At 46.9% G+C, this 24,758-nt stretch overlaps 2 protein-coding genes across 3 annotated transcripts; one reads left to right on the forward strand and one right to left on the reverse strand.

Moving 5' to 3' along the window:
- Positions 1 to 1,077: 1,077 nt before the first annotated feature.
- Positions 1,078 to 2,415, reverse strand: fahd1 (fumarylacetoacetate hydrolase domain containing 1). Its single transcript, XM_033041071.1, has one exon. The coding sequence runs from the start codon at positions 2,221 to 2,223 to the stop codon at positions 1,546 to 1,548; it is 678 nt and encodes a 225-aa protein (XP_032896962.1). The 5' UTR covers positions 2,224 to 2,415; the 3' UTR covers positions 1,078 to 1,545.
- Positions 2,416 to 2,526: 111 nt separating this feature from the next.
- hagh (hydroxyacylglutathione hydrolase) lies at positions 2,527 to 24,245 on the forward strand. Of its 2 annotated transcripts, XM_033041070.1 has the most exons (10): positions 2,527 to 2,676; positions 13,105 to 13,271; positions 15,068 to 15,132; positions 16,108 to 16,225; positions 16,948 to 17,056; positions 19,810 to 19,913; positions 20,585 to 20,686; positions 21,734 to 21,813; positions 22,594 to 22,700; positions 23,314 to 24,245. In XM_033041070.1, exons 1-9 carry the CDS (start codon positions 2,613 to 2,615, stop codon positions 22,691 to 22,693), a joined length of 909 nt encoding a protein of 302 aa, XP_032896961.1. In that variant the 5' UTR covers positions 2,527 to 2,612; the 3' UTR covers positions 22,694 to 22,700; positions 23,314 to 24,245. The 2 variants fall into 2 exon arrangements, with proteins under 2 accessions (XP_032896961.1, XP_032896959.1); XM_033041068.1 differs by having other exon boundaries at positions 22,594 to 23,577.
- Positions 24,246 to 24,758: the final 513 nt, after the last annotated feature.

Consider the following 24,758-nt stretch of genomic DNA (forward strand, 5'->3'; position numbering starts at 1 on the left):
AACCACACTTGAACATCCCCAGGACAATCAGCCTTTACAATGTCATCCTGGAATGAGACCCAATAAGATCCCACACTGCCAGGCAACACCTCCCATCGGCCCACCATGCCACCTCTAATCCCTTTTTTCACCCTCTTTCAACTTGCTAGTCAGCTAAAACTGATTCAGAGGCTTTTTATAGGCACATGGATGGGCAGGGAATGGAGGAATATGGATCATATTTATGCAGAGCAGATTGGTTTAATCTGGCATCATGCTCAGCAGACATTGTGGGCCGAAGCACCTTTTTGTGTGTCAGAAGGAACTGGTTTATACCGAAGATAGACACAAAATGCTGGAGTACCTCAGCGGGTCAGGCAGCATCACTAGAGTTGAATGGGACCTTTTGGGTTCAGACCTTAAATCCTTCATATCCTCCCCTACCCATTCCCTCTCTCCAGAGATGCTGCCTTTCCCACCGAGTTATTCCAGCATTTTGTGTCTATCTTCACAATCATTGGTAAAGTCTTGACGCAATTATATATAGCAAGGAAAATGTTTCCGTACATTGTGCCATTGACAAGTTCGTTCAAAGGAATTTCAGTTCAGTTTAGTTTATTGTCACGTGTACTGAGGTACAATGAAAAGCTTTTGTTGCGTGCTATCCAGATAGACACAAAATGCTGGAGTACCTCAGCGAGTCAAGCAGCATCTCTGGAAAAAATGAATAGGTGACGTTTCAGGTCGGAAACCTTCTTTGGCATTTTGTGTCTCTCTTCAGTCTGCTTATGTGGTGAGTACATAGTACTGTATGTACTATGTTAAAATGCACATTGATGGTCATAGCCTCCACAATGACCACACTGGCCCCTGGCAATTCACCTGTTGATCACATCAGCAAACCTGATCCACTATTGTCTCAGGCACAATGCTCTAATACCCGATTCCACTCCTCAGCCTGCAATCACCAACCCTCTTGCCCTTACATTTCATGCAGTACTCTGGTGCAATGTCGTTGCTTCAACGACACCGATCCACCCAGAAAACATCACCTTTGGTCCAAAACTTTGTAAATAATTGACAACTATGGCAGACGTGAATTTGTGCCAGGCTAGTATTTAATTATCAAAATACCATTTTTGAAAGCTTCAAATACATTGATTGGTCCAGTTGCTGGTTGCTTCTCATTGTTGATCCAATGTAATTGGTTAGGGGATGCATCGTTTGAGGTTGTGTCAGGCAGCTGCCCTTGAGTCGGGAATGTCATTGTGCCGAGGAAGATACTTTCTTCAGCGAGTGGTAGTGTAGTAGAATAGCCTTCAGAAAGAAGTCTGAAAACTGTAACGTCCAGGTTCAGGAACAGCTTCTTCCCAATAACCATCAGGCTATTGAACACTAGAAACTCCAACTAAACCACTGAACTGCCTGGGTTGCATGAGGAACTTTGGGCTTTGATTTATTTGTTTGTCAGTCTGCTGCTGCTGCTGCTGCTGCTGCTGCTGCTGCTGCAAACAACAATGTCTCCGTTTCGGGACATTTGACAATAAAACACTCCCGACTCTCAAGTCACTGCGAGTAACTGGGTGAGTTCCCCTCCACTGTGAACTTCATGGTGATGAGGTCGTCGATGCCAGCTTGCAGCTCGTCGTGTTCCTGCACGGCAGAGACTCCCGCGGGGGTGCCGGTGAGAATCAGGTCACCTTCTTCCAGCCGGATGATCCGGCTGATGTAGTGGACGAGGAAGGGGACGGGGAAGATCATTTGCGAGGTGCTGCCTCGCTGCCTGAGCTGCCCGTTCACCTTCAGCCACAGGGTGAGGCGCTGCGGGTCGGGGACTCTGCCCTTGGGGATGAAGTCGCTGACGGGGCAGGAGCAGTCGAAGGCTTTGGCCAGGGTCCAGGGGTGCCCCTTCTTCTTGCACTCGTCCTGCACGTCTCTGGCCGTCATGTCCAGGCACAGGGCGTACCCCCCGACATGGTCCATGGCGTCCCCCTGCGGGATGTGGCTGCCTCCCTTGGCCACCACCACCCCCAGCTCCACTTCGTGGTGCACGTTGCTGCTGTAGTGGGGGAGCCGCAGCGGGGAGCCCTCTCTCAGGTAGGCGCTGGGAGGTTTCAGGAAGAGCAGCGGCTCGCTGGTGGACACCGGGTTCTCCAGCTCCCGGGCGTGCTCGGCGTAATTCCTGCCCACGCACACTATCTTTCTCCCCCACTCCCAGAAGCAGCTCAGGTTCCTGGAACCCATCCTCGCAGCCGCCCTGGTGTCTGTCGGCACAGACTTGCAACCCGGCAGTGACTCTGACTCTGACAGCCCGGCCAGCGAGGGGTTAATCACCCGTCGGCCCTCGGAACCTGTTTGTAATCTTGTGCATCTTCATCTTAATTTTCTGCAACCCCCCCCAAAAAAAATCATCGCCTCTGCTGCACTTTAAAACAAAATATGATTGCAAATAATATTTGCGTATTGACGTTTGCAACAGTTGGTGGGTGGGGAAAAGATTGCAATTGGTCGCCGATACCGAGCGGGGGAGGAGTTGATGGGGAGAGTTTGGAGGTTAAAGGCTGTCCTTGCTCAGATGGTTGGTGCACTTTCCCCTTCTCCTCCCCTTCCATCCCGGTCATGTACCGCTGACTATGGTGGAGCTCTTGCACCGACTCTGTGGTGTCACTGCGCTGGGAGCCGCTGCTCGGAGACTCGGTAGGACACTCACTCAGTTCAATTGTGGATCCGTTCCTGACCAAAGATCATTAGAGCTCTATAATCTAAATCTTTGCTCCTGACTCTCTCTCTCTCTTTCACCACCTCCACCATGTATCAAACTTGCACAACAACCATAAATTTTGTGTACCTTCGATATTCCAGCATCTGCAGTTCCCTTTTGAACCATAAATGTATCATTGCAACCTCTCCCCCCCCCCCCCCCCCCCCCTCCCCGCCATCCTCTGTAAACGTTGCCTCCTTTTGCTGTCGCCGTCCCCATTTGCAACACCCCTGCGTTTGTCACTTTAAATCCAGAATATCGGATACATATTTATCTGTGGAGTTGTGTGTGTGTGTATATATATATATATAAATCCACCCCAACGATCTGCTTTTTTAACACCCCCCCCCCCCCCTCTCAAATGGATTTAGGAGCCATTTTTTAGCAATTCGAATTAATTTAGTAAAAGACAGATGCATATTTCGGTGGTTGTCATTCCCTCGGTGACAAACATACTTGTTTATAGTGTGGGCCTGTCAGCTGGCAGCCTCGGCTGTGTTGCGGAAGTTACCTGCACCGAGCGTTTTTGTTTACAAGTCATGTCTGCGGGTGGACACAGTATTTTTGAGGGCCACTTGTTTGGGTTCCCCGCTGTTCAATTAAATTGACAACACTCTCTGGAACTATGTTTACAATTAAAGCTCTGGCTCTTTTAACTCGGAAGGAAATAAATGCGTGCACTTTGGAATCAGATGTAGCAAGCAGCTCTTTGGAAAATTAATTGTAGTGTGAGATATATTGTTTGTGCTCACAATCACTACTCAGAGACTAAATCGTGGAAACAAGAAATGCTTTATTTGCGAGTCTGCAGAATCGGGTGCCTCTCCAAGTTGAGACACACCGAGCAAAGGAAAAACGTCTTGTTTTATACAATTCAGTATACAGTCTTTATTGATCGGACGCCTCCCCTTCTGACCCCTTCCAATCAGGGTACCGAGGTTCACAATCTTCCAACCCTCTCCTCCGTGCGTCATCAATCATTCCCTCTCCTCCCACATCATACATCGCATGTACATTTAAATTAGGTTCTTTGTCATGAGGGGCGTAAAGTTAATATTCATTTAACTGATTAAGCATGCGCAGTATCTGTGCCCTAACCTACTTAATTGCCTTTGACCTAAAGAATAGCTTCTGTGTTGTCAGCTACATTCCTTACCTCATCTTGTTATTCTACAATGTTATCAACAGCTCTGAAGGTCTGACTGTTTGTTCGAATCACAAGGTTGGTGTTTCCAGTTACTCGGCCCATCACAAGGTCGGTGACTCCAATCATTCGGCCCCTCACAATGGTGGTGGTTTAATCATCTTATCCCTCACAATCCTCCCTTTTTCTTTTGCTACGCATCCTGTATTAAACCCCATTCCTAGACTTCCTGCTGTTCCAAAGCTAATAACATTCTTTTTATCTCTCTTTCCTCTGGGTCCTCTCTCGGCCTCATTATCATTATCTTCTGGACGCCCCCTTTCTCCCCCATGGGGACTACAACTGCCTGCATTTGGCTTATACTTCTAGTTATAAGAACCCTGAGACATGGTATACAACAGGGGATAATGATCAATGCAGCTAATGCCCATAAAATCACCAGTCCCACCGCTTTCCACCAGGCTCCTCCTAAGATGTAATCCCACCATCCTGCTCCCATGATTGTGTTCCATCTCTGTACCGGGACATGTGCTATTTTTCTGATTCCTTCTGATATATCCATTACTGCTTGCCCGTTGTCATCTATGTTTAGGCAGCAATTAGAGAGGTTGAATTTTCCGCATACTCCTCCCTCTTCGGCTAGTAAGTAGTCTAAGGCCAAACGGTTTTGGTATATCGCTGTTCTCATCTGTGTCTGCTGCTTCGCCAACATCTCTAGTGCAGATGCAGTCTGGTTAGTAATTACTTCCAGCACTGCCTGTAGTCTTATGATCCGATTTAACATATACACTGGGACCGGTAGCCCCAGGATCCGTCCTGTGCCCAAGTGGCTGGTCCATAATATGAGATGATTCTTGCAGGTGGCCACTCATCATTTTCCCATTTTCCGATGTCCATTCCTCTCTTCGTTCGGTGTAGATCGTCAAAGATGGGTGTGCCTAGCGACCGCCCCTCCTCAGTGGTCAACAGAAAAAACCCTGGTTGTACCAGTCCAATTAAACAAGTCCCACTCCATTTTTCTGGCAATACCGAGTATGCCTTGTGTCCGCATATCCATAGCAGTCCTTCAGGGGCCGGTCCACTAGAGGTAACATTGTCCCATATGTCCTGCAACACTGGGATTCCCTGGTAAGGGTTGTTCCCGGTGCAATTCCATAATCCAGTCGATTCGCTTCCATCAGTCTTCATCCAGATAGTACAGTTTCCTTCATCCTTTACAGTGGGATACCATTGAGGTTCCTCTGGCCACCACACTCGGGATTGATTTGGCCACTGGGTGATGATGCGCTGGCAGGGGCTGCTGCCTACTAGGATGGCATCCTTTGCCCAGGGCCTGGCGATACACTCAGTTCCAACCGGGGTGTGTGTCAGGACCCATTCCTGGGGACTTCGATCTCTTCCCACCGTCAAATTCCACTTTATCAGGTCCCATACCTCAATTATAGATCCTCTCCATGGCCACCGTGAGCTCATCAGCGGTCCTCCACAAACCCAACAGTTAGTCACATTCAGGGTTCTGGCTATCCGGAGGGCCAAGTCCACAAACAGGTTTCTCCCCACTTCCGGGATCTCAATCTGCTGCTTTATTTCATCATACATAGTCTGGTGCAGTTGAGACTGGGAAGGTGGGGGAGGTTTGTTGACTACTGCTTCTGCTAACTTCCCTATCACTACCTCCTTCTTTTTGTCTAATGTTTCCTCCCTGGCTCGGGAAGGGATGCCTAACTGTCCTCTCTTGGTCATGCAGACCCATTTCTCCCCTTTTGGGCAGGTAATGTGCCCAAAACTTCCTACATGTCCCTTATTTTCTACTACATAATACCCCCTCCCTTCGTCCTGACAAACAGCTCTAGTCCTTAGGTCTTAGCAAACATCACTTACATGGGAATGATAGGTAAATGATTTGGTTGTTCGCCCTCCATATCTGATAGGATGGTAGCACTTATCACAGTTATTAACACTTCTTATAATGGTTACATACATAGTTAGTAATACTACAACTGCTCCTTTCATGCTGTTAGTTTCATACAGTTAATGCCAGGGGCTTATTCCCTGGTTTTACCGTCCACTGATCGTCTTTCTCAGGAACTGACGGCGGGTCAACGGGTCCTTTAACCCGGGTCGCATGTGTCCACCCTTTTTCATTTGTTCGTACTGCTGTCTCCGTTGTCAGCAATGCCAGGTATGGGCCAGTCCACCGGGGCTGCAGTTTCTCCTCCTTCCAACTTTTAATCAGTACCCAGTCACCGGCCTTTATAGCGTGTATTGGAAACTCGAGTGGTGGACTTTGTGCCAACAGTCCTTTTATTTGTAATTCTGCAAGGGAACGAGACACTGCCAGTAAATAGTTCCTCAGGAACACATCGCTGCCTTCGAAGGTCGGCGTGCCCTCTACCTTTCCAAGATAGGGCAGCCCAAACAACATTTCGTAGGGAGACACCGCAATATCTTTACGGGGTGCCGTTCGTATTCTTAATAATGCAATTGGTAAACACTTAGTCCAGGGTAGTCTGGTTTCCTCCATTAACTTAGTTATCTGTGTTTTAAGGGTTGCATTCATCCTTTCCACTCGCCCAGAACTCTGGGGGTGCCAGGGTGTATGCAATTTCCAATTTATTCCCAAGGTACTGCAAACCAACAGGTGAACCTTAGAGGCAAAATGTGTTCCTCGGTCGGAATCTATGGATTCGATGACCCCGTATCGGGGAATGATTTGTTCTAATAATATCCGGGTTACTGCCTGAGCGGTGGCATTTATCGTGGGAAATGCTTCCACCCACCCGGTGAAATGGTCTACAACTACTAGGAGGTACTTCCACCTTTGTATTCTTGGAAGTTCTGTAAAATCTACCTGTATTCTCTGGAAGGGTCTTATAGCCAATTATTGTCCTCCACCAGGGACAGCTCTCATTACCTTCTTGTTAACCCTCTGACATAACACACAACCGGAGACTGTCTGCTTAGCCAAAGTATAGATACCTCGGCAAGCGTAGGTCCGTAGTAGTGTGTCACACAGGGCCTGCGCTCCCCAATGTGACTGGGAGTGCAGTTGTGTCATCAAATCCCGAGTTAATCCTTTGGTTAACATTTGTTTCCCATCCGGCGTCCACCACCTCCCGTCAGTGGAACGCCGAGCCCCTAACTCATTCATTTTATCCTCCTCCTCCTGTGAGAATACAGGCATCTTTCCTACTCCTTCCCTTAATGGTATTAAAGACAACATCCTCACTGTTCCTTCTGTCGCTGCCTTTTTGGCGGCTCCGTCTGCCGCTTCATTTCCCCTTGCTTCTAATGAGTTCCCCTTTTGGTGTCCCGCCACATGGACCACCGCTATCCTTTCTGGCAAATGTAATGCTTCCAGCACCTTCTCAATTAATTGCTCATGTGCCAACTCCTTTCCTCTTGCTGTAATCATCCCCCTTTCTTTCCATATTCTCCCAAACGTGTGCACTACTCCAAATGCATATTTGGAGTTGGTGTACACCGTTCCTTCCTTCCCCTCCAACAATTCTAACGCCCGTATTAAGGCATACAATTCACATGACTGAGCCGACCAACTACCTGGCAACCTGCCCGCCTCCACTCCTTCAAATCCTTCTCCTCCTATTATGGCATACCCACTATATCTTTTTCCATTTATACATCGGGAAGAACCGTCTATAAACCACCTTTCTCCCTCTACCAGAGGCTGCTCCTCCAAATCCTCCCTGCTCTTGGTCTGTAGTTCTATAATTTCGCTACAGTAGTGTTCTGGTCTCTGCCCTTCCTGCTCGTCGTCCGCCGAGTATAAAAACTGGGAAGGGTTTAAATTCATATCGGTCAGAATGGTCAAATCGTCTTTTTCCATAAGTATCACTTCGTACTTTAGGATCCTGGAGTCAGTCAACCACCGGTTGGACTTCTGTGTTAGTATTGTCCGGACCGTGTGGGGAGTGGATACTACCAGGTCACCTCCAAATGTCAATTTTCTACTTTCTTCCACTAATATTGTTGTTGCTGCGACCGCTTGAATACATACAGGCCACCCTCGTGATACCGGATCCAAGAGTTTAGAAAGGAATGCGACTGGCTGTCGCTTCCCTCCTCTCTTTTGTGTCAGTACCCCCAACGCAATTCCATTCTCCGCATTAACAAAGAGATGGAATGGTTGATCGATGGACGGGAGGGTCAGTACTGGTGCGGTGATCAGGCTATTCTTTATTTCTCCAAATCTCTGTTCGTCCTCAGAATCCCATTGTACTTTATCAGTCTCCTCACACAATTTATCATACAAGAACTTGACTTGTCGGGTGTAATTGTCTATCCATAATCTACAGTATCCAATTAACCCGAGAAACCTCCTGATTTCTTTTTTGTTCCTTGGCATCGGCAGCCTGGTGATCCCAGCTATTCTTTCGGGGTTTATTCTCCTTTTCCCATCACTAATCAGGTGTCCTAGATATTTAACCTCCTGTTCTACAAATTGTAGTTTGTTTTTGGACACTCTCAATCCCTTTTCCCCTAAAAAGTTTAAGAGGGTTATGGTTGCATCCCTTACTGGCTCTTCTTCTCCGCCTGAGAGTAACAAATCATCTACGTACTGCAATAATTGTGTCCCATTGGTCCTGGGAACATCCTCTAATACTTGTTCTAATATTTGCCCGAACAGGTTCGGGGATTCAGTAAATCCCTGAGGGAGCACAGTCCATCGATACTGTTGCTTCCTCAGTATGTCTGGGTTTTCCCACTCGAATGCAAAGAGGTCTCTACTTTCCTCAGCCAGGGGGCAGCTCCAAAAGGCGTCTTTCAGATCTACCACACTGAACCACCTATGGTTAGGGGGTATACATCCCATTATGGTATAAGGATTTGGGACTACCGGATGTCGAGCCCTAACTACCCTATTCAATTCTCTTAGGTCCTGGACCAGTCGGAACGTTCCGTCAGTCTTTCTTACAGGGAGTATTGGCGTGTTGTAGGGGGACATACAACTCTCCAATACTCCATCCTTCAGTAAGTTTTCTATAATTGGCTGCAGCCCTTTCCTTCCTTCCATTCCCTCCCCTATTTCCCTCTCTTGCCCACACCTGTGAGACTATTCTTTCTTCATCTTCGGTCGTCAATTTATATAGTTGTACTATAATCTGTCCACCTACGGGAGCTGTGCCCATTCCTAATTGAACTTGTAAGTCCCTTCCCATCAGATTTATTCCTGCCTGGGGCACCAGGATTAAGTCTTCCATGGCCTCTCGATTTTCATATCTTACCATTACTCCTTCTATCTCGGGAGCTGTCATTACCTTTCCCCCTACTCCAGAGATTTTGACTTGCTTTCCCCCTAATTCCATTCCCTCTGGTATCCTGGTTACACTTGATCTTTCCGCCCCTGAGTCCACCATAAATAACGTGTCTTCTCCTTGGGGACCTAATTTTAAGTTTACCAAGGGTTCCCGTGTACGTCCTACACACCCCAAGGAGGGGAACCCCTGACCCCCCTATTCCTCCATCAGTGTGTACGATTGTACTTCATGCCTTATCTTTGGACATTCTCTTTTAAAGTGTCCTTCTTTGTTACAATGATAACACCGGGATGGCCCGGTACGCCATCCCCCTGATCCTTGTTCTTTATTTCCCGGGGGACCCCAACCTTGGTCCCTCCATTCACCCCTTCCTCTTTCTCTTCTTTGAAAGTTTGGGGTCCCTGGTTCTTGCCCCCCCTCACGGGAGGGGCAGATGCCCTGACCACGGGGGTTCTTTGGGTTGGGTTCCAACGCCACTTATTTCTCAATCCGACAACTCTTCGGATGTCTCAATAAGCCAGACGCACACCTCACCCCCCCCCCTCACCCCTCATCCCATCCGTGCAACATCCGCCCCAATGGACTATCAGGCGGAATGTGCGGCTCTTCACCAGTTTGAGCCTTTTTCCCCGGGCCCTTACTTTGCCCGTTCCGGTTACCCATCCCTGTCAGACCTTTTCCCGTCCAACAGAACCCAATCGCCCGAGTAATACTTAATAGTCAATATTCTTACCCGAGTCCTGTGCACAGAAATTGCTCGATTGATTGATCCCTTTCACCGGATTCCCTCTTGTTTCCAGAGTCTCTTGTCCGAATATCACTCGCTCAAACCGCTGACGGTAAGCAAGGAGCTCAGAGACTGCTGAAATCAGCAGGGTGCACCTTCCCTTCCTTTCGTGCCTCCGTCAAGCGGCCGGAGTGGCGATCGCGGACGAGCCCCCAACTTGTGAGATATATTGTTTGTGCTCACAATCACTACTCAGAGACTAAATCGTGGAAACAAGAAATGCTTTATTTGCGAGTCTGCAGAATCGGGTGCCTCTCCAAGTTGAGACACACCGAGCAAAGGAAAAACGTCTTGTTTTATACAATTCAGTATACAGTCTTTATTGATCGGACGCCTCCCCTTCTGACCCCTTCCAATCAGGGTACCGAGGTTCACAATCTTCCAACCCTCTCCTCCGTGCGTCATCAATCATTCCCTCTCCTCCCACATCATACATCGCATGTACATTTAAATTAGGTTCTTTGTCATGAGGGGCGTAAAGTTAATATTCATTTAACTGATTAAGCATGCGCAGTATCTGTGCCCTAACCTACTTAATTGCCTTTGACCTAAAGAATAGCTTCTGTGTTGTCAGCTACATTCCTTACCTCATCTTGTTATTCTACAATGTTATCAACAGCTCTGAAGGTCTGACTGTTTGTTCGAATCACAAGGTTGGTGTTTCCAGTTACTCGGCCCATCACAAGGTCGGTGACTCCAATCAATCGGCCCCTCACAATGGTGGTGGTTTAATCATCTTATCCCTCACAGTAGAGTAGCAGAGGTTTGCTTATCGTCTAATTAATATGCAAACAATGTTGTTAAAGCCGAAGGTACACAAAAATGCTGGAGAAACTCAGCGGGTGCAGCAGCATCTATGGAGCGAAGGAAATAGGCAACGTTTCGGGCCGAAACCCGTCTACAGACTGGTGGGGGGAGCGGGGAGAAGAAAGGAAAAAGGAGGAGGAGGAGCCAGAGGGCTGAGGAAGGGGAGGAGACAGCAAGGGCTAACAAAATTGGGAGAATTCAATGTTCATGCCCCCAGGATGCAGACTCCCCAAGCGGAATATGAGGTGTTCTTCCTCCAATTTCCGGTGTTCCTCGCTCTGGCCATGGAGGAGACCCAGGACAGAGAGGTCGGATACGGAATGGGAGGGGGAGTTGAAGTGCTGAGCCACCGGGAGGTCAGGTAGGTTCTTGCGGACCGAGCGGAGGTGTTCGGCGAAACGATCGCCAAGCCTCCGCTTGGTCTCACAGATGTAGATCAGCTGACATCTAGAGCAGCGGATGCAATAGATGAGGTTGGAGGAGATGCAGGTGAACCTCTGTCGCACCTGGAACGACTGCTTGGGTCCTTGAATGGAGTCGAGGGGGGGGGGGTAAAGGGACAAGTGTTGCATCTCTTGCGGTTGCAAGGGAAAGTGCCCGGGGAGGGGGTGGTACGGGAGGGAAGGGAAGAATTGACAAGGGAGTTGCAGAGGGACAGAAAATAAATGGGGCGAGGCACAAAGTGCTGGAGTAACTCAGCGGGTCAGGCAGCATCTCCAGAGAAAAGGAATATGTGACGTTTCTGGGCGAGACCTTTCAGACTTTTCTCCAGAGATGCTGCCTGACCAGCTGAGTTACTCCAGCATTTTTGTGTCTTGTCTTCTATCTAACTGCAGCACACAGCATTGATTGGTTCCATATTCTCCAGAGATGCTGCCTGGCCCCCTGAGTTACTCCAGCACTTTGTGTCCTTTTGCGCAAACTAGCATCTGCAGTTCCTTGTTTCTACCTGGTATTAGACGTTTTCTGGAATCCTGCTTAAAACTCCACCTCTACATCGTTAAAGAGCACATGTGAACACCCCCCCCCCCCCCCCCCCGTTAAACGTAAACTGTGTTTCTAATTAAATCACATCTAGTGTCTCAATGTGTAACAAAAGTCAATTTTAAATCTTTAACTAATCTTCCATAGTTTATTCATTGACATTTGTAAATCCATCCAAAGGTACAATGCAAATTGAAAGACCGCTTTAGTGCCAGTGGAACTTTAATTAACTGCCTCTGATTGGCATCACTCAGTGTCGCCAGTTCCTGATCACACATTAAATGTAATTATAATATAGAATTCATGAATGTAAGCAGTTATGGGGTGAAGGCAGGAGAATGGGGTTGAGAGGGAAAGGTAGATCGGCCATGATTGAATGGCAGAGTAGACTTGATGGGCCGGAATGGCCTTATTCCGCTCCTAAAATTTATGAACCTATGAATGGCTCAGGAGGCGGCTGTTTGCTATGCTCGGATTGAGCATTCCACATGAACCACTTACCTAAAACTGTTCTCCTAAAACTGCAAATATTCTCGCGAGAAGTGAAAAAACTTATTGGCCTTAATCAAAGTGAGGAGATGAAAGAATTCTTCCTTCACTAAAATATGATCTACTTTTAAAGACTGAATATTTTTGGATGAGCCTGACATTAGCCCTATGTGTAGCCGGTTGATAGAAATGGTCTCAGCACCTTTAGCTAGGTGAACTCTATGGGCCCACCTCCACTGGGAATGTTTAGCCTAGCTCTCGGAGGGGGTACATTCACCGGAGTAAAGTTTGATTCCCCACAGAGTGAAGTGCTGCCATTGATGGAAGACAAAATGGAAGAGCAGACCCGTTCTTCTCACAGTCCCCACACAGGGAGGATCGAAATAAAACCCAAGTCCCTACGGAAAGTCTGTACAGTTTTGTGAATGCTGGTAAAGAACTTGAGGGAGATGGAAATGCTTGGGGCAGGGTTTTACAGATGTGAGATGAGTGGGTTCCTGGCACCAGCAAAAATTAGGCTAGCAAAATTAAACATTCAGATAAGGGAGAGTGGGAAGATTATGCCTGGGAATCAAATACCCGAGAGAATAGTCAGTCGTTCAACAGTGCTTTATTTTTCACGTCTACAAGTACACAGTGAAATTAGTTTTACGTATATTACACATGCGGGCGCCGACATTATTGGCGGCATTATTCAAATGTCATCATACCTGATTCAGCTCAGCTTGATTTCATCTTGCAATCAATGGCCCTTACACAAAACAAAATACTTTGTCAATTAATAGCTGGAAATTATCCATGTTAATGCATAATATTCAGGAATAATATGTACATAATATGTTTCACCTGTGTTTATTTCTGCTTCTACCTGCAGGCTCATTGTGTTTTTACTCTAGAGGTGCCATTAGGCAACCTGAGACCCTTCTCAAGGCAGGGATGAAGGTTGAACTGTTGCCAGCACTGCAGGATAACTATATGTATCTCCTCATTGATAAGGATTCCGGAGAGGCCGCGATAGTCGACCCTGTGGAGCCACAGAAGGCAAGTAGGAAAAAAATATGTTGTTATTAGTATTAAATTATAATAATAATAAAATATTATTGTCATGTGTATTGAGCTATGGTGAAAAAACTTTAGTTTAGTTTAGTCTGAAGAAGGGTCTCGACCTGAAACGTCACCCACTTCTCTCCAGAAATGCTGCCTGTCCCGCTGAGTTACTCCAGCATTTTGCGTCTATCTTTAGTTAAGTTAAGTTTAGTTTTCAGATACAGCGCAGAAATTGACCCGTAGACCCTTCGATCACCAAGTCCGCGCCGACCAGCGATCCCCCGCATACCAACACTATCCTACACACACCAGGGACAATTTACAATGATACCAAGCCAATTAACCTACAAACCTGTACGTCGTTTGAGTTTGGGAGGAAACCGGAGATCCCGGAGAAGAAAGATTGGAGATAAAGCATGGAAACATGCCCTTCGACCCACAGAGTCCACACCAACAATGGGTCACCTGGGTCACACTGGTTTTATGTCGGTGGTGCTCAACTAAGATCCAGACAGCAGCGGACACGTGACATTCAGTTTTTAGGTTTAGTTTTATGGTCTGGGTGTTCCAGAGTTTAGCTTGGGGCCATGGAGATGTCATCTGCAGTGGACCTGTTGCGACGGTAAGGAAACAGCGGTGGATCAAAGCAGGTTGGGAGTCTGGAGTTAATGAGCGCCAACACCAATTTCTCGAAGCACTTGGTCATATTGGATGTCGGAGCCAGTGGACGGTAGTTATTAAGGCATGCTACCTTATTTTGAAGAAGGGTCGCGACCCTAAACGTCACCCATTCCTTCTCTCCATAGATGCTGCTGCCTCACCCACTGAGTTACTCCAGCATTTTGTGTACCTTTAACCTTATTTTTCTCTCTTTTAATAGTAAAGATTTCTACCTGCAGTTTAGTATTGGAATATTATTGTCCACCAAGATACAGTGAAAAGCTTGTGCTTAGTTTAGAGATAAACCACCGAGTCTACGCCGACCATTGATCACCAGGTCACACTAGGTCAATGTTCTCCCACTTTCACATCCATCCCCCGCACACCTGAGGCAATTTACGGAGGTCAATTAATCTGCAAACCTGCATGTCTTTGGGACTCCGTACAGGTAACAACCGCAGTCAGGATTGAAGCTGGGTCTCTGGTGCTGTGAGGCAGCAACTCTACCGCTGTGCCAGCGTACCGCCCCTTCATTGAAGAAATGCTGAGCTGCCTACTGTATAGCATGCGAGGGCAGCTAATCAGACCATGATGACCAACAATTTATTTGGTGTCAAGGAAAGCAATAAAATAACTTGAAGAACATTGAATATTCTGGTGAATTTCAAAAGTGATATGTGAATACCATTGATACTCTTAATTTCTGCCGAACATCATTTATGATCAACACTTGTTTCCGTTATAAATCAGCAGTAGAGTTGCTGCCTTACAGCGCCAGAGACCCGGGTTCGATCCTGACTACGGGTGCTGTCTCGAAGGAGTTTGTTCTTTCTCCCCGTGACCTGCGTGGGTTTTCTCCGGGATCTCCGGTCTCCCCCCCCCCCCCCCCCACCATTCCAAAGACGTACAGGCTTGTTGGCTAATTGGTTTGGTAAAACTGTAAGATTGTCCCTAGTGCGTGTAGGATAGTGTCAGCGTGCAGGGATCACTGGTCGGCGCGGACTCACGCTGTTTCGCGCTGTATCTCTAAACTAAACTAAATTTAGTTGCCGAATTTGTGAAGTTTATTTTTGCAAATAAATCCTATAAAGTTTAGCTTTGAATGAATTATTTTGTTTTTTTTCTTTCAGGTGGTCGCTGCAGTTAAAAAGCACGGTGTAAAGCTGACCACTATCCTCACCACACACCATCACTGGTAAGCAAGTTCCCGAAAGCATAGGAGTGAAAAATAGACGTGCCTCGCATACGTCTTCAGCTCTGATCTCCCCCATGCCAACGTGACTCTGAAGAAAGTTCCTGACCTGAAACCTGCCGCCTGTCTATTCCCTCTACCATTCTTCTGAGTTTAGATAGGGAGAAAGTCGGGAAAAGACAAAGTTTAAATCAGGGACAGAAACAATGAATGATCATATGTTCACACGTCATTGGAGCAGTATTAGGCCAATCGGCCCATCAATTCTGCTCCGCCATTCGATCATGGCTGACCTACCCTTCCCTCTCAGCCCCGCTCTCCTGCCTTCTTCCCCATAACGTTTGACACACTTACTAATCGAGAACCTGTCAAAATCTCCGCTTTAAAAATACCCAATGGCTTGGCCTCCACAACCTTCTGTGGCAATGGATTCCACATATTGACCACTAAGGAAATTCCTCCTCATCTCCTTTCTAAAGGCATGACCTTTTATTCTGAGGCTGTGCCTCTTGCCCTGGAGAGTTTAGTGGAACAAACACAGTAACCCAAAGGGATTTATTAAACAATGTTTGAACAGGAATTAGTTGCTGAACAAGGATTTACAAAAGAACCATCCAAATCTTATCGTCTGACTATCTTGTGCCTATCTAAAAGCCTCTTAAATGCCATTATTGTATCTGCTGTATCCCTGTATCTGCTCAGTCAGTCTGAAGAAGGGTCCCTCCCGGACTCATAACATTGCCTGCCCATTCCCTGCAGCGTTCCTCCAGCACTTTGTGTCTTGCTCAAGACTCCAGCCTCTGCAGTTCCTCGTCTCACCATTATTATTTGCCTGGTGCCATGACCTAGTTCAACGAGAGTCTTATTGTCATAGGTCTTGCCCATTTCCCTCATACTTTTGCAAAGATGGCTCCGTTTATTTCCCTGTGTTATTCAGGTCTGGCTCTGCTGCTAACGGTTCTGTTGCCTTGTTTTCAGGGACCACGCTGGGGGAAATGAGGATTTGGTGAAGAAAGTGCCTGGCCTCAAGGTCTATGGTGGCGACGATCGCATTGGAGCTCTCACCTGCAAGGTCACACACAAGAAGAAGTTCCAGGTAGTCAATGAGATTGCGGAAGAATCGTCTGCCCCCATAATAATGACACCTCAAGCGTTCACTTACAGCCAACATTCTCCTGCCTTCTCCCCTTAACCCCTGACACCTGTACTAAAGAAGAATCTATCAATCTCCACCTTAAAAGTAACCATTGCCTTGGCCTCCACAGCCTTAAGTGGCAATTAATTCCGCCCCCTAGCTAAAGAAATTATTCCTCATCTCCTTCCCAAAGGTAAACCTGTATATATGTTTAATTATTTAGGCCACAGTTTTAGGATAAGGGGTAGGCCATTCAGAATGGAGATGAGGAAAAACGTTTTCGCCCAGAGAGTTGTGAATCTGTGGAATTCTCTGCCTCAGAAGGCAGTGGAGGCCAATTCTCTGGATGCTTTCAAGAGATAGTTAGAGAGAGCTCTTAAAGATGGCAGAGTCAAGGGATATGGGGAGAAGGCAGGAACGGGGTACTGTTGGTGGATGATCAGCCTTGATCACAGTGAATGGCTCGAAGGGCCGAATGGCCTACTCCTGCACCTATTGTCTATTGTTGCCGAATGATTAAAAACAACATGGTTTTGGAAAGAGTTACTGCCATTTTATCTAACAGTCGTATCTTTTTCATCTGATTATCCTTTTATTATTTCATCGACTGGTGATTCTAAGTGAGTAACAACGTATGTAAAATTTAAACTAACAGCCTGACGTGATGTGCTTGACCCATTTAGGTTGGCTCGTTGAATGTGGAGTGCCTGTTTACTCCTTGTCACACAACAGGACATATCTGCTACTTTGTGACAAAAGATAATAGTACCGAGGCCCCCGCTGTGTTCACTGGTAAGTGTATCTGGAACATCCCTCATCAATATGGGACGGTCACGGTGGTGCAGCGGTAGAGTTGCTGCCTTACAGCGAATGCAGCGCTGGCGACCCGGGTTCGATCCTGACTGCGGGTGCTTTTTGTACATTCTCCCAGTGACCTGCGTGGGCTCCCTCCGCCATCTTCGGTTTCCTCCCACACTCCAAAGACGTGCAGGTTTGTAGGTTAATTGGCTTGGTAAGTGTAAAAAAAAATGTCCTTAGTATGTGCAGGACAGCGTTAACGTGCGGGGATCGCTGGTCGGCGCGGGCCCGGTGGGCCGAAGGGCCTGTTTCCGCGCTGTATCTCTAAACTAAACTAAAATATAGCTGAATGATTTTTTTATACGCAGATAGACTTTTAGACGTTAGCGATACAGCGCGGAATCAGCCCAGCGAGTCTGCGCTGACCAAAGATCACCCCGTACACTAACCTACACACATTAGGGACAATTTTACAACTTACCGAAGGAAATTAACCTTCAAACCCACGCATCTTTGCAGTCACGGGGAGAACGTACAAATTCCATACAGACAACACCTGTAGACAATAGACAATAGGTGCAGGAGTAGGCCATTTGGCCCTTCGAACCAGCACCGCCATTCAATGTGATCATGGCTGATCATCCCCATGGGAACATGGATAGGTGATGTTTTGGTGCGGGGCCCTTCCTGAGAGTTAGGGGCCTGTCCCACCTGGCGATTATTTTCGGCGACTGCCGATGTCAATTCAGTGTCGCCAAAAGATTTTGAACATTTCAAAATCCAGCGGCGACAAAAAAATGATGCGACACTTGAAAAAACACCGCGCGTCATACGTAATCGTGCCGCAAATTGTTCGGCGACCGGATACGTCAGTCAATGATGCCGGCAGTCGCCGAAAAAATCACCAAGTGGGACAGGCCCTTCAAGATCTCCACAGATGCGGCCTAACCTGCTGAGTTCCTCCATCGCTTTGTGTTGTCCATCAGTGCATTTACCTGTGTCGACCATCAGCCATCTTTTTCATTGCCAAGAAGATAAGACACAAAATGCTGGAATAACTCAGGGGGACAGGCCGCATCTCTGGAGAGAAGGAATGGGTGGCGCTATGAACCAAGACCTGAAACGTCACCCATTCCTTCTCTCCAGAGATGCTGAATGACCCGCTGAGTTACTCCAGCTTTTTGTGTCTTATCTCCGGTTTAAACCAGCATCTGCAGTTCCTTCCTACACACTTTTAATTGTCTTGTTTCGTTCTCTCTAATGTTTCTATCAAAACCCTTGTGTCCCCCCCCCCCCCCCCCCACCATTCACCCACACACTCAGGGCAACTTTACAGTGACCAATTAAACTTCAAGTCCGCACATCTATGTGAAACTGTAGCACCCACACAAACCCTGGACAGTCACAGAGAGAATGTAAAAGCTCCATGCCGGCAACACCAGAAGTTGCGACTGAACCTGGAGCTGTGAGATAGTGCGTTTGCAAGCCTCTGCCTCTGTGCTGGAAGGAATATCATGTGTTAAACAGCTGAAGATGGCTGTGCCTTGAATGCTGCCACAAGGACTTCCTACAACTGCACTCTGGAGGCTGAGATAATAGACCAATCATCACAACCAGCTTCCTTTGCGCGTAGCAGGCCGACATCTGTTAGAATTATTTTTTTCCTCTTGATATTCTTTGTCTTCAGTTTTACCAGAACACCTTGACTGCCGAGTGTTGGCCTGAGGACAGGCGTTCTCTCTCTCTCTCTCTCTCTCTCTCGTCCTCTATAGAGTTCAGCTCGGTGGACAAAGGCTGTTGCGTGATCTAGGTCAGCCTAGTGGAGTCCAGGCCCAGCACAGTGTGTGCGGGGTTACCTGGGAGAGTAGGTGCTGCATTATAGCACCGTTGATTCAGCTGAGAGTAGATTGTGAGGTTGTTAGCTGGGTCAGATTTAGTTTAGAGATACAGCATGGAAACAGGCCCTTCGGCCCACCGAGTCCGCACCGACCATCGATCACCCATAAGCACGATTAGTATCAAACAAATTCTTGACCAATTTAAACACTAGTCATATGGGAATTTTAGTGTAAGTTGAACTAAATGCATCAAACTTCATCGATCACCGTTTAAATATTTTGACTTTGTTTATTGTTGTCACATGTACCGAGGTACAGTGAACAGCTTTCATTTGTGTGCTGGCCAGGTGAAGACTATACGGGAATACGATCTAGCTGTCCGCAGTGCAAAGATAAAGGGTTCATCTTGGTTTTGCTTGTACTGTGCCCTTTCCACCGCTTCGGTGAGTTGATGGGGCTGATCCGCGTTTCCTTCAGATGTGTGGCGGCGCGGTGGCGCAGCGGTAGAGTTGCTGCCTTACAAGCGCTTGCAGCGCCGGAGACCCGGGTTCGATCCCGACCACGGGCGCTGTCTGTACGGAGTGTGTACATTCTCCCCGTGACCCGCGTGGGTTTTCACCGAGATCCTCGGTTTCCTCCTCCGCTCCAAAGACGTGCAGGTCTGTAGGTGAATTGGATCGGTACAAGTGTAAATTATCCACAGTGTGTGTGTGTGTCGGGTAGTGTTGATGTGCGGGGATCGCTGGTAGGTGCTGACTCGGCGGGCCGAAGGGCCTGATTTCACGCTGTATCTCTAAAACTAAAATTATAAACTAAGATGTATATACTGTATAGACTGTTTATAAAATCTGTTTTAAAGTCCACGGTATGGTGTGCAGATTGATAGGTTGGTTCTGTGCTTGTTCACAGGTGACACACTCTTTGTTGCTGGTTGTGGTAAGTTCTTTGAAGGGTCGGGCGAGGAGATGTATCGAGCCCTGATCGACATCCTCGGCAGCCTGCCACATGAAACCGTGAGTGGTTTAATTTTCATCAACGATTGGAAACGCTCCCTCCACCTCCCAATGTTTACTGTGTGTCTGCATTATTCCGTGCCATCTATTTTTTCTATTGTCAGATTTATGCAAAGAAGTACTTACAAATAAAGCATTTAATTTAGTCCCTGCCTCTTGCTGCCCATATGTTGAAGCCACTGCTTGAACATATTGGCACATTTTTATCTTCTAAATGCAGAGATAATCGCCAGAACGTACAAACTCCACACAGGCAGCACCCGAGGTCAGGATTGAACCCTGGTGTAGAACAAGTGTGAACGGGTCGGCATGGACTCGGTGGGCCGACGGACCTGTTCCCATTCTGTATCAGATGCAGGAGTAGGCCATTCGGCCCTTCGAGCCAGCACTGCCATTTAATATGCTCATGGCTGATCAACCAGAATCAGTACCCCGTTCCTGTTTTCTCCCATATCCCTTGATTCCGTTGTCCCCACTATCCTTCCAAGCTTCCAAACTCATTCTCTTCAATTGTGCTTTATCACTACATGATGGAAAATGTCATATTTTAGGAAACTAAAGTGTTACAATAACACGACTCCCTCTGTGGCGGCTTGCCGTGGCTGCCATTGCTGAATTGTGTGTTTTATTCGGTAAGAAGTTGGTATTGACTGAGCGTTCCTTGTTTCCAGAGGGTGTACTGCGGCCACGAGTATACAATCAACAACCTTAAATTTGCACGACATGTTGAACCAAAGAATGCAATGATCAAACAAAAGCTAGCTTGGGCTAAGGTAGGTTTGGTGCCACAATATCCAGCCTGCATTTCCAGCGCGTGTGTAACCGCCTGCTTCATCGTATGACTCCGCCTGCTTCGCTGGTCAAGAGTGTTTTATTGTCGGCCTGGCACGGTGGCGCAGCGGTGGAGCTGCTGCCTCACAGCGCCAGAGACCCGGGTTCGATCCTGACCACGGGTGCTGTCTGCACGGAGTTTGTACATGCCCCGTGAGCGCGTGGGTTTTCTCCGGGTGCTCCGGTTTCCTCCCACACTCCAAAGACGTGCAGGTTTGTAGGTAAATTGGCTTCTGTAAAATTGTACATTGTCTCTAGTGCGGGTAGCATAGTGTTAGTGTACGGGGTGATCACTGGTCGGCACGGACTCGGTGGGCCGAGCAGATATCGAGGATCGAACCCAGATCTCTGGCGCTGTAAGGCAGCAATTCTACCGCTGCACCACCGTGCCTCCCTTTAAATGGTTAATATGAATATTTTCAGGACAATTGATTCATCCATAAATTGTGTAAATCCTCAAAACACTTCAATTCTGTTGAGATAAGACTGTGGATTTCTCTTAGAGCTGCTCCCATGTATATAAAAATTCAGTGTATTCTGTATTAAGTTATAATGCAAAGATCGAGGACCAGAGGACATAGGTTAAAGATGAAGGGGAAAAGATTTAATGGGAATCCGAGGGGTAACTTTTTCACAGGCAATAAAGCTTCTATATAAATCGAATCCAGTCTGAAGAAGGCTTCCAACCCGAAACGGCCGCCAATTCCTTTTCACTTTGGGTGTATGGAACAAGCTGCCAGAGGAGGTAGTTGAGGCTGGGACTATCCCATCGTTTAAGAAACAGTTGAGCAGTTACATGGATAGGACAGGTTTGGAGGGATATGGACCAAGCGCAGACAAGAGGTAATAGGGAAGCTGGGACATTGTTGGCCGTTGTGGGTGAGTTGGGCCGAAGGGCCTGTTTCCACACTGTATGACTCTATGACTTTATGTCTTGTGTTGGCAAATTTGAATTATAGATTTTGATCAGATTCTTTAATCTGTTTTAGGAACACTACAATCTTGGAAATCCTACCATCCCATCCACCATTGGAGAGGAGTTCAGTTATAACCCTTTCATGAGAGTCAGGTATGACTAAATCCATGTTAACCATCTCAGGGAGAGACTGGACAGACGTGGATTGTTTTCTCTGGAATGTTGGAGGTTGCGGGGGAGACCTGATAGAAGTTGCCTATTCCTTTTTCCCAAAGGAGTCCCAGGTGTAAAGTATATTTACTAAAGAGCCTGTCCCACTTAGGCGAGTGCAGGAGACTCTGCGCTCGCCTCACGGTCGCCACATGCTCGCTGGTGGCCTCTGGTGAGTCTCCTTCATGGTCGAGAGATGTTCCCGCATTCTGACAATAGACAATAGGTGCAGGAGTAGGTCCATTTGGCCCTTCAAGCCAGCACCCCCATTCAATGTGATCATGGCTGATCATCCCCAATCAGTACCCCGTTCCTGCCTTCTCCCCATATCCCCTGACTCCGCTATTTTTAAGGGCCCTATCTAGCTCTCTCTTGAAAGCATCCAGAGAACCTGCCTCCACTGCCCTCTGAGGCAGAGAATTCCACAGACTCACCACTCCCTGTGAGAAAAAGTGTTTCCTCGTCTCCGTTCTAAATGGCTTACTCCTTATTCTTAAACTGTGGCCCCTGGTTCTGGACTCCCCTGGAAGGCAATAAAGATTCTAAATAAATTGAATCCAGTCTGAAGAAGGCTTCCAACCCGAAACGCCCGCCGATTCCTTTTCTCCAGAGATGCTGCCTGACCGGCTGAGCTTTTTTTTGCCTGTCTCAAGTAGTTGTCAGTATTAACATTTGAGAATAGAGAGGTGTGGTAAACAACAAGTGTTTTTTTTTTTTAAACAGGGAAAAAAGTGTGCAGGACCATGCTGGGAAGAAGGATGCAATTTCCACAATGGATGCAATCAGGAAAGAAAAAGACCGTTTTAAAGCCCCGGTGGATTAATTGAAAGGTGCGACCAAGTCACGGGCTTTCAATACACATTGACTTCTGCACCTACTATAATGGTGTAAAATATATTCAGTAATAAATCTTCTAAATAAATTGAATTTGCTTTGCTTTGCGGTCACGGTGGGGCAGCGGTAGAGTTGCTGCCTTACAGCGAATGCCGCGCCGGAGACCCGAGTTCGATCCCGACTACGGGTTCTGTCTGCATGGAGTTTGTGCGTTCGCCCCCGTGACCTGCGTGGGTTTTCTCTGAGATCTTCAGTTTCCTCCCACACTCCAAAGACGTACAGTAGGTTAATTATCTTGGTAAATCTAAAAATTGTCTCTAGTGGGTGTTAATGTGCGGGGATCGCTGGTCGGCACGGACCCGGTGGGCCGAAGGGCCTGTTTCCGCGCTGTATCTCTAAGCAACTCTAAACAAATGAAATATGTACAATATATGTTGCAAAACATACTTGGCTAATAAAGTATGATAATTATGATATCTAATTTTCATGTGTTGTAGATGAATGAAAATTGTAACATGTTCTTTCACTTCTGGCAGAGAGGTGATTTTCTTTTGCTCCATTTCTCTCTCCATCTTTTAGTCTGCTTTTAACTTGCTGCCATTTTCTTAGAAGCCAAGCGATTTAAGTGACTTTATACCTGAGCAAAAAGTCCCAGTCACTTCCCACTGACACCTGTCTGCCCTGTTTTACCGAAGCATGGAAAGCAAATGTTACATCATAAATGAATTGCCAGGGATTGAAAGAACACATCTCTGCCGATGACCGCACAGCGTCGCAATCTGAAAGTAGCCGCGGTCTCCCGGGCTCTCTGGACAAAGATTATGGAGCAAAGGATCACTAAATGTGTAAATAAATGAAATCAGATTCTTTCTATAGCCGCATGCAGTCACTTTATTTTAGAAACATAATTCTATTCCTGCTATGTTCTGGGCACTGAAGCCCGTTTGCACAGTGGCGCAGCATGTAGAGCTGCTGCCTCACAGTCCCGGGTTCGATCCTGACTTCAGGTGCCGTGCTGTCTGTGTGGAGTTTGCACGCCCTCCCTGTGACCGCGCGTGTTTCCTCCGGGTGCTCCGGTTTCCTCCCACGACCCCAAGACGCGCGGGCTTGCAGGCTAATCGGCCACTGTAATTTGTCCCCAGTGTGAAGGGAGTGGATGAAAAAGTGGGATAGCATAGAACTAGTGTGAGCGGGTTGAATGGTTGACGGGTTCGATGGTCAGCATGGACCCGGGGGGGCTGAAGGCTCTGTTTCCAGGTGCTGTATCTTTCAATCCCTTCGATCAATTTGAAGTAGCTTCAAGCTTCTGATTTACAAAATCCTAAATACAAAAATATATTTGTATCCTACTGGTCCCAATGCGAGTGTGAAAAAGAGTGAATAGTAAAAGTAAAAAATTAGATGATTTTGAATTAAATGTAATCATATTGAATTTTCGCAATTAATTTTTGCGATTCATTTAATATCAGTTAAGAATGTCGCTGTGGGAAGGAACAAAAACTGATGTCATTAAATAAAATCCAGAGTGAGTTTGAATGTGATACATGGACATGTTTCCCTCTTGTTCTCTGTGACACTAGAATTGTTCCACTGGACACATTAAAAAAAAAATATATATATGTTATTACAGATTTCATTTAGTCTTCAATGTCAGTTTATTGTCACATGTACCAGTTAAGGGCCTGTCCCACTGTACGAGGTAATTCAAGAGTTCTCCCGAGTTCTCCCCTGATTCGAGCTCATGTAATGTCCACGAGTAAAAAAATACTCGTGATGAAAAAAATGTTTACTTTTTACTTGTACGAGCCCCTAGCTGCCCGCTACGTATATTACACGAGCTCGAAACGAGAGAACTCGGGAGAACTCTTGAATTATCTCGTACAGTGGGACAGGCCCTTTAAGGTCCAGCGAAATTTGACTTCCATCTTGTGATTTTTCATTGTACAGTGGAATTGATATATCTAAAGTCAACAGCTGTGGGGACTGATAAAGAATGTAAGAACCCTTGTTTGTAGTCCCAACGAAAATGCTTAACACAAAGTGCTGGAGTGACT

Source organism: Amblyraja radiata, chromosome 22, assembly GCF_010909765.2.
Source record: "Amblyraja radiata isolate CabotCenter1 chromosome 22, sAmbRad1.1.pri, whole genome shotgun sequence".
Taxonomy (NCBI): Eukaryota; Metazoa; Chordata; class Chondrichthyes; order Rajiformes; family Rajidae; genus Amblyraja; species Amblyraja radiata.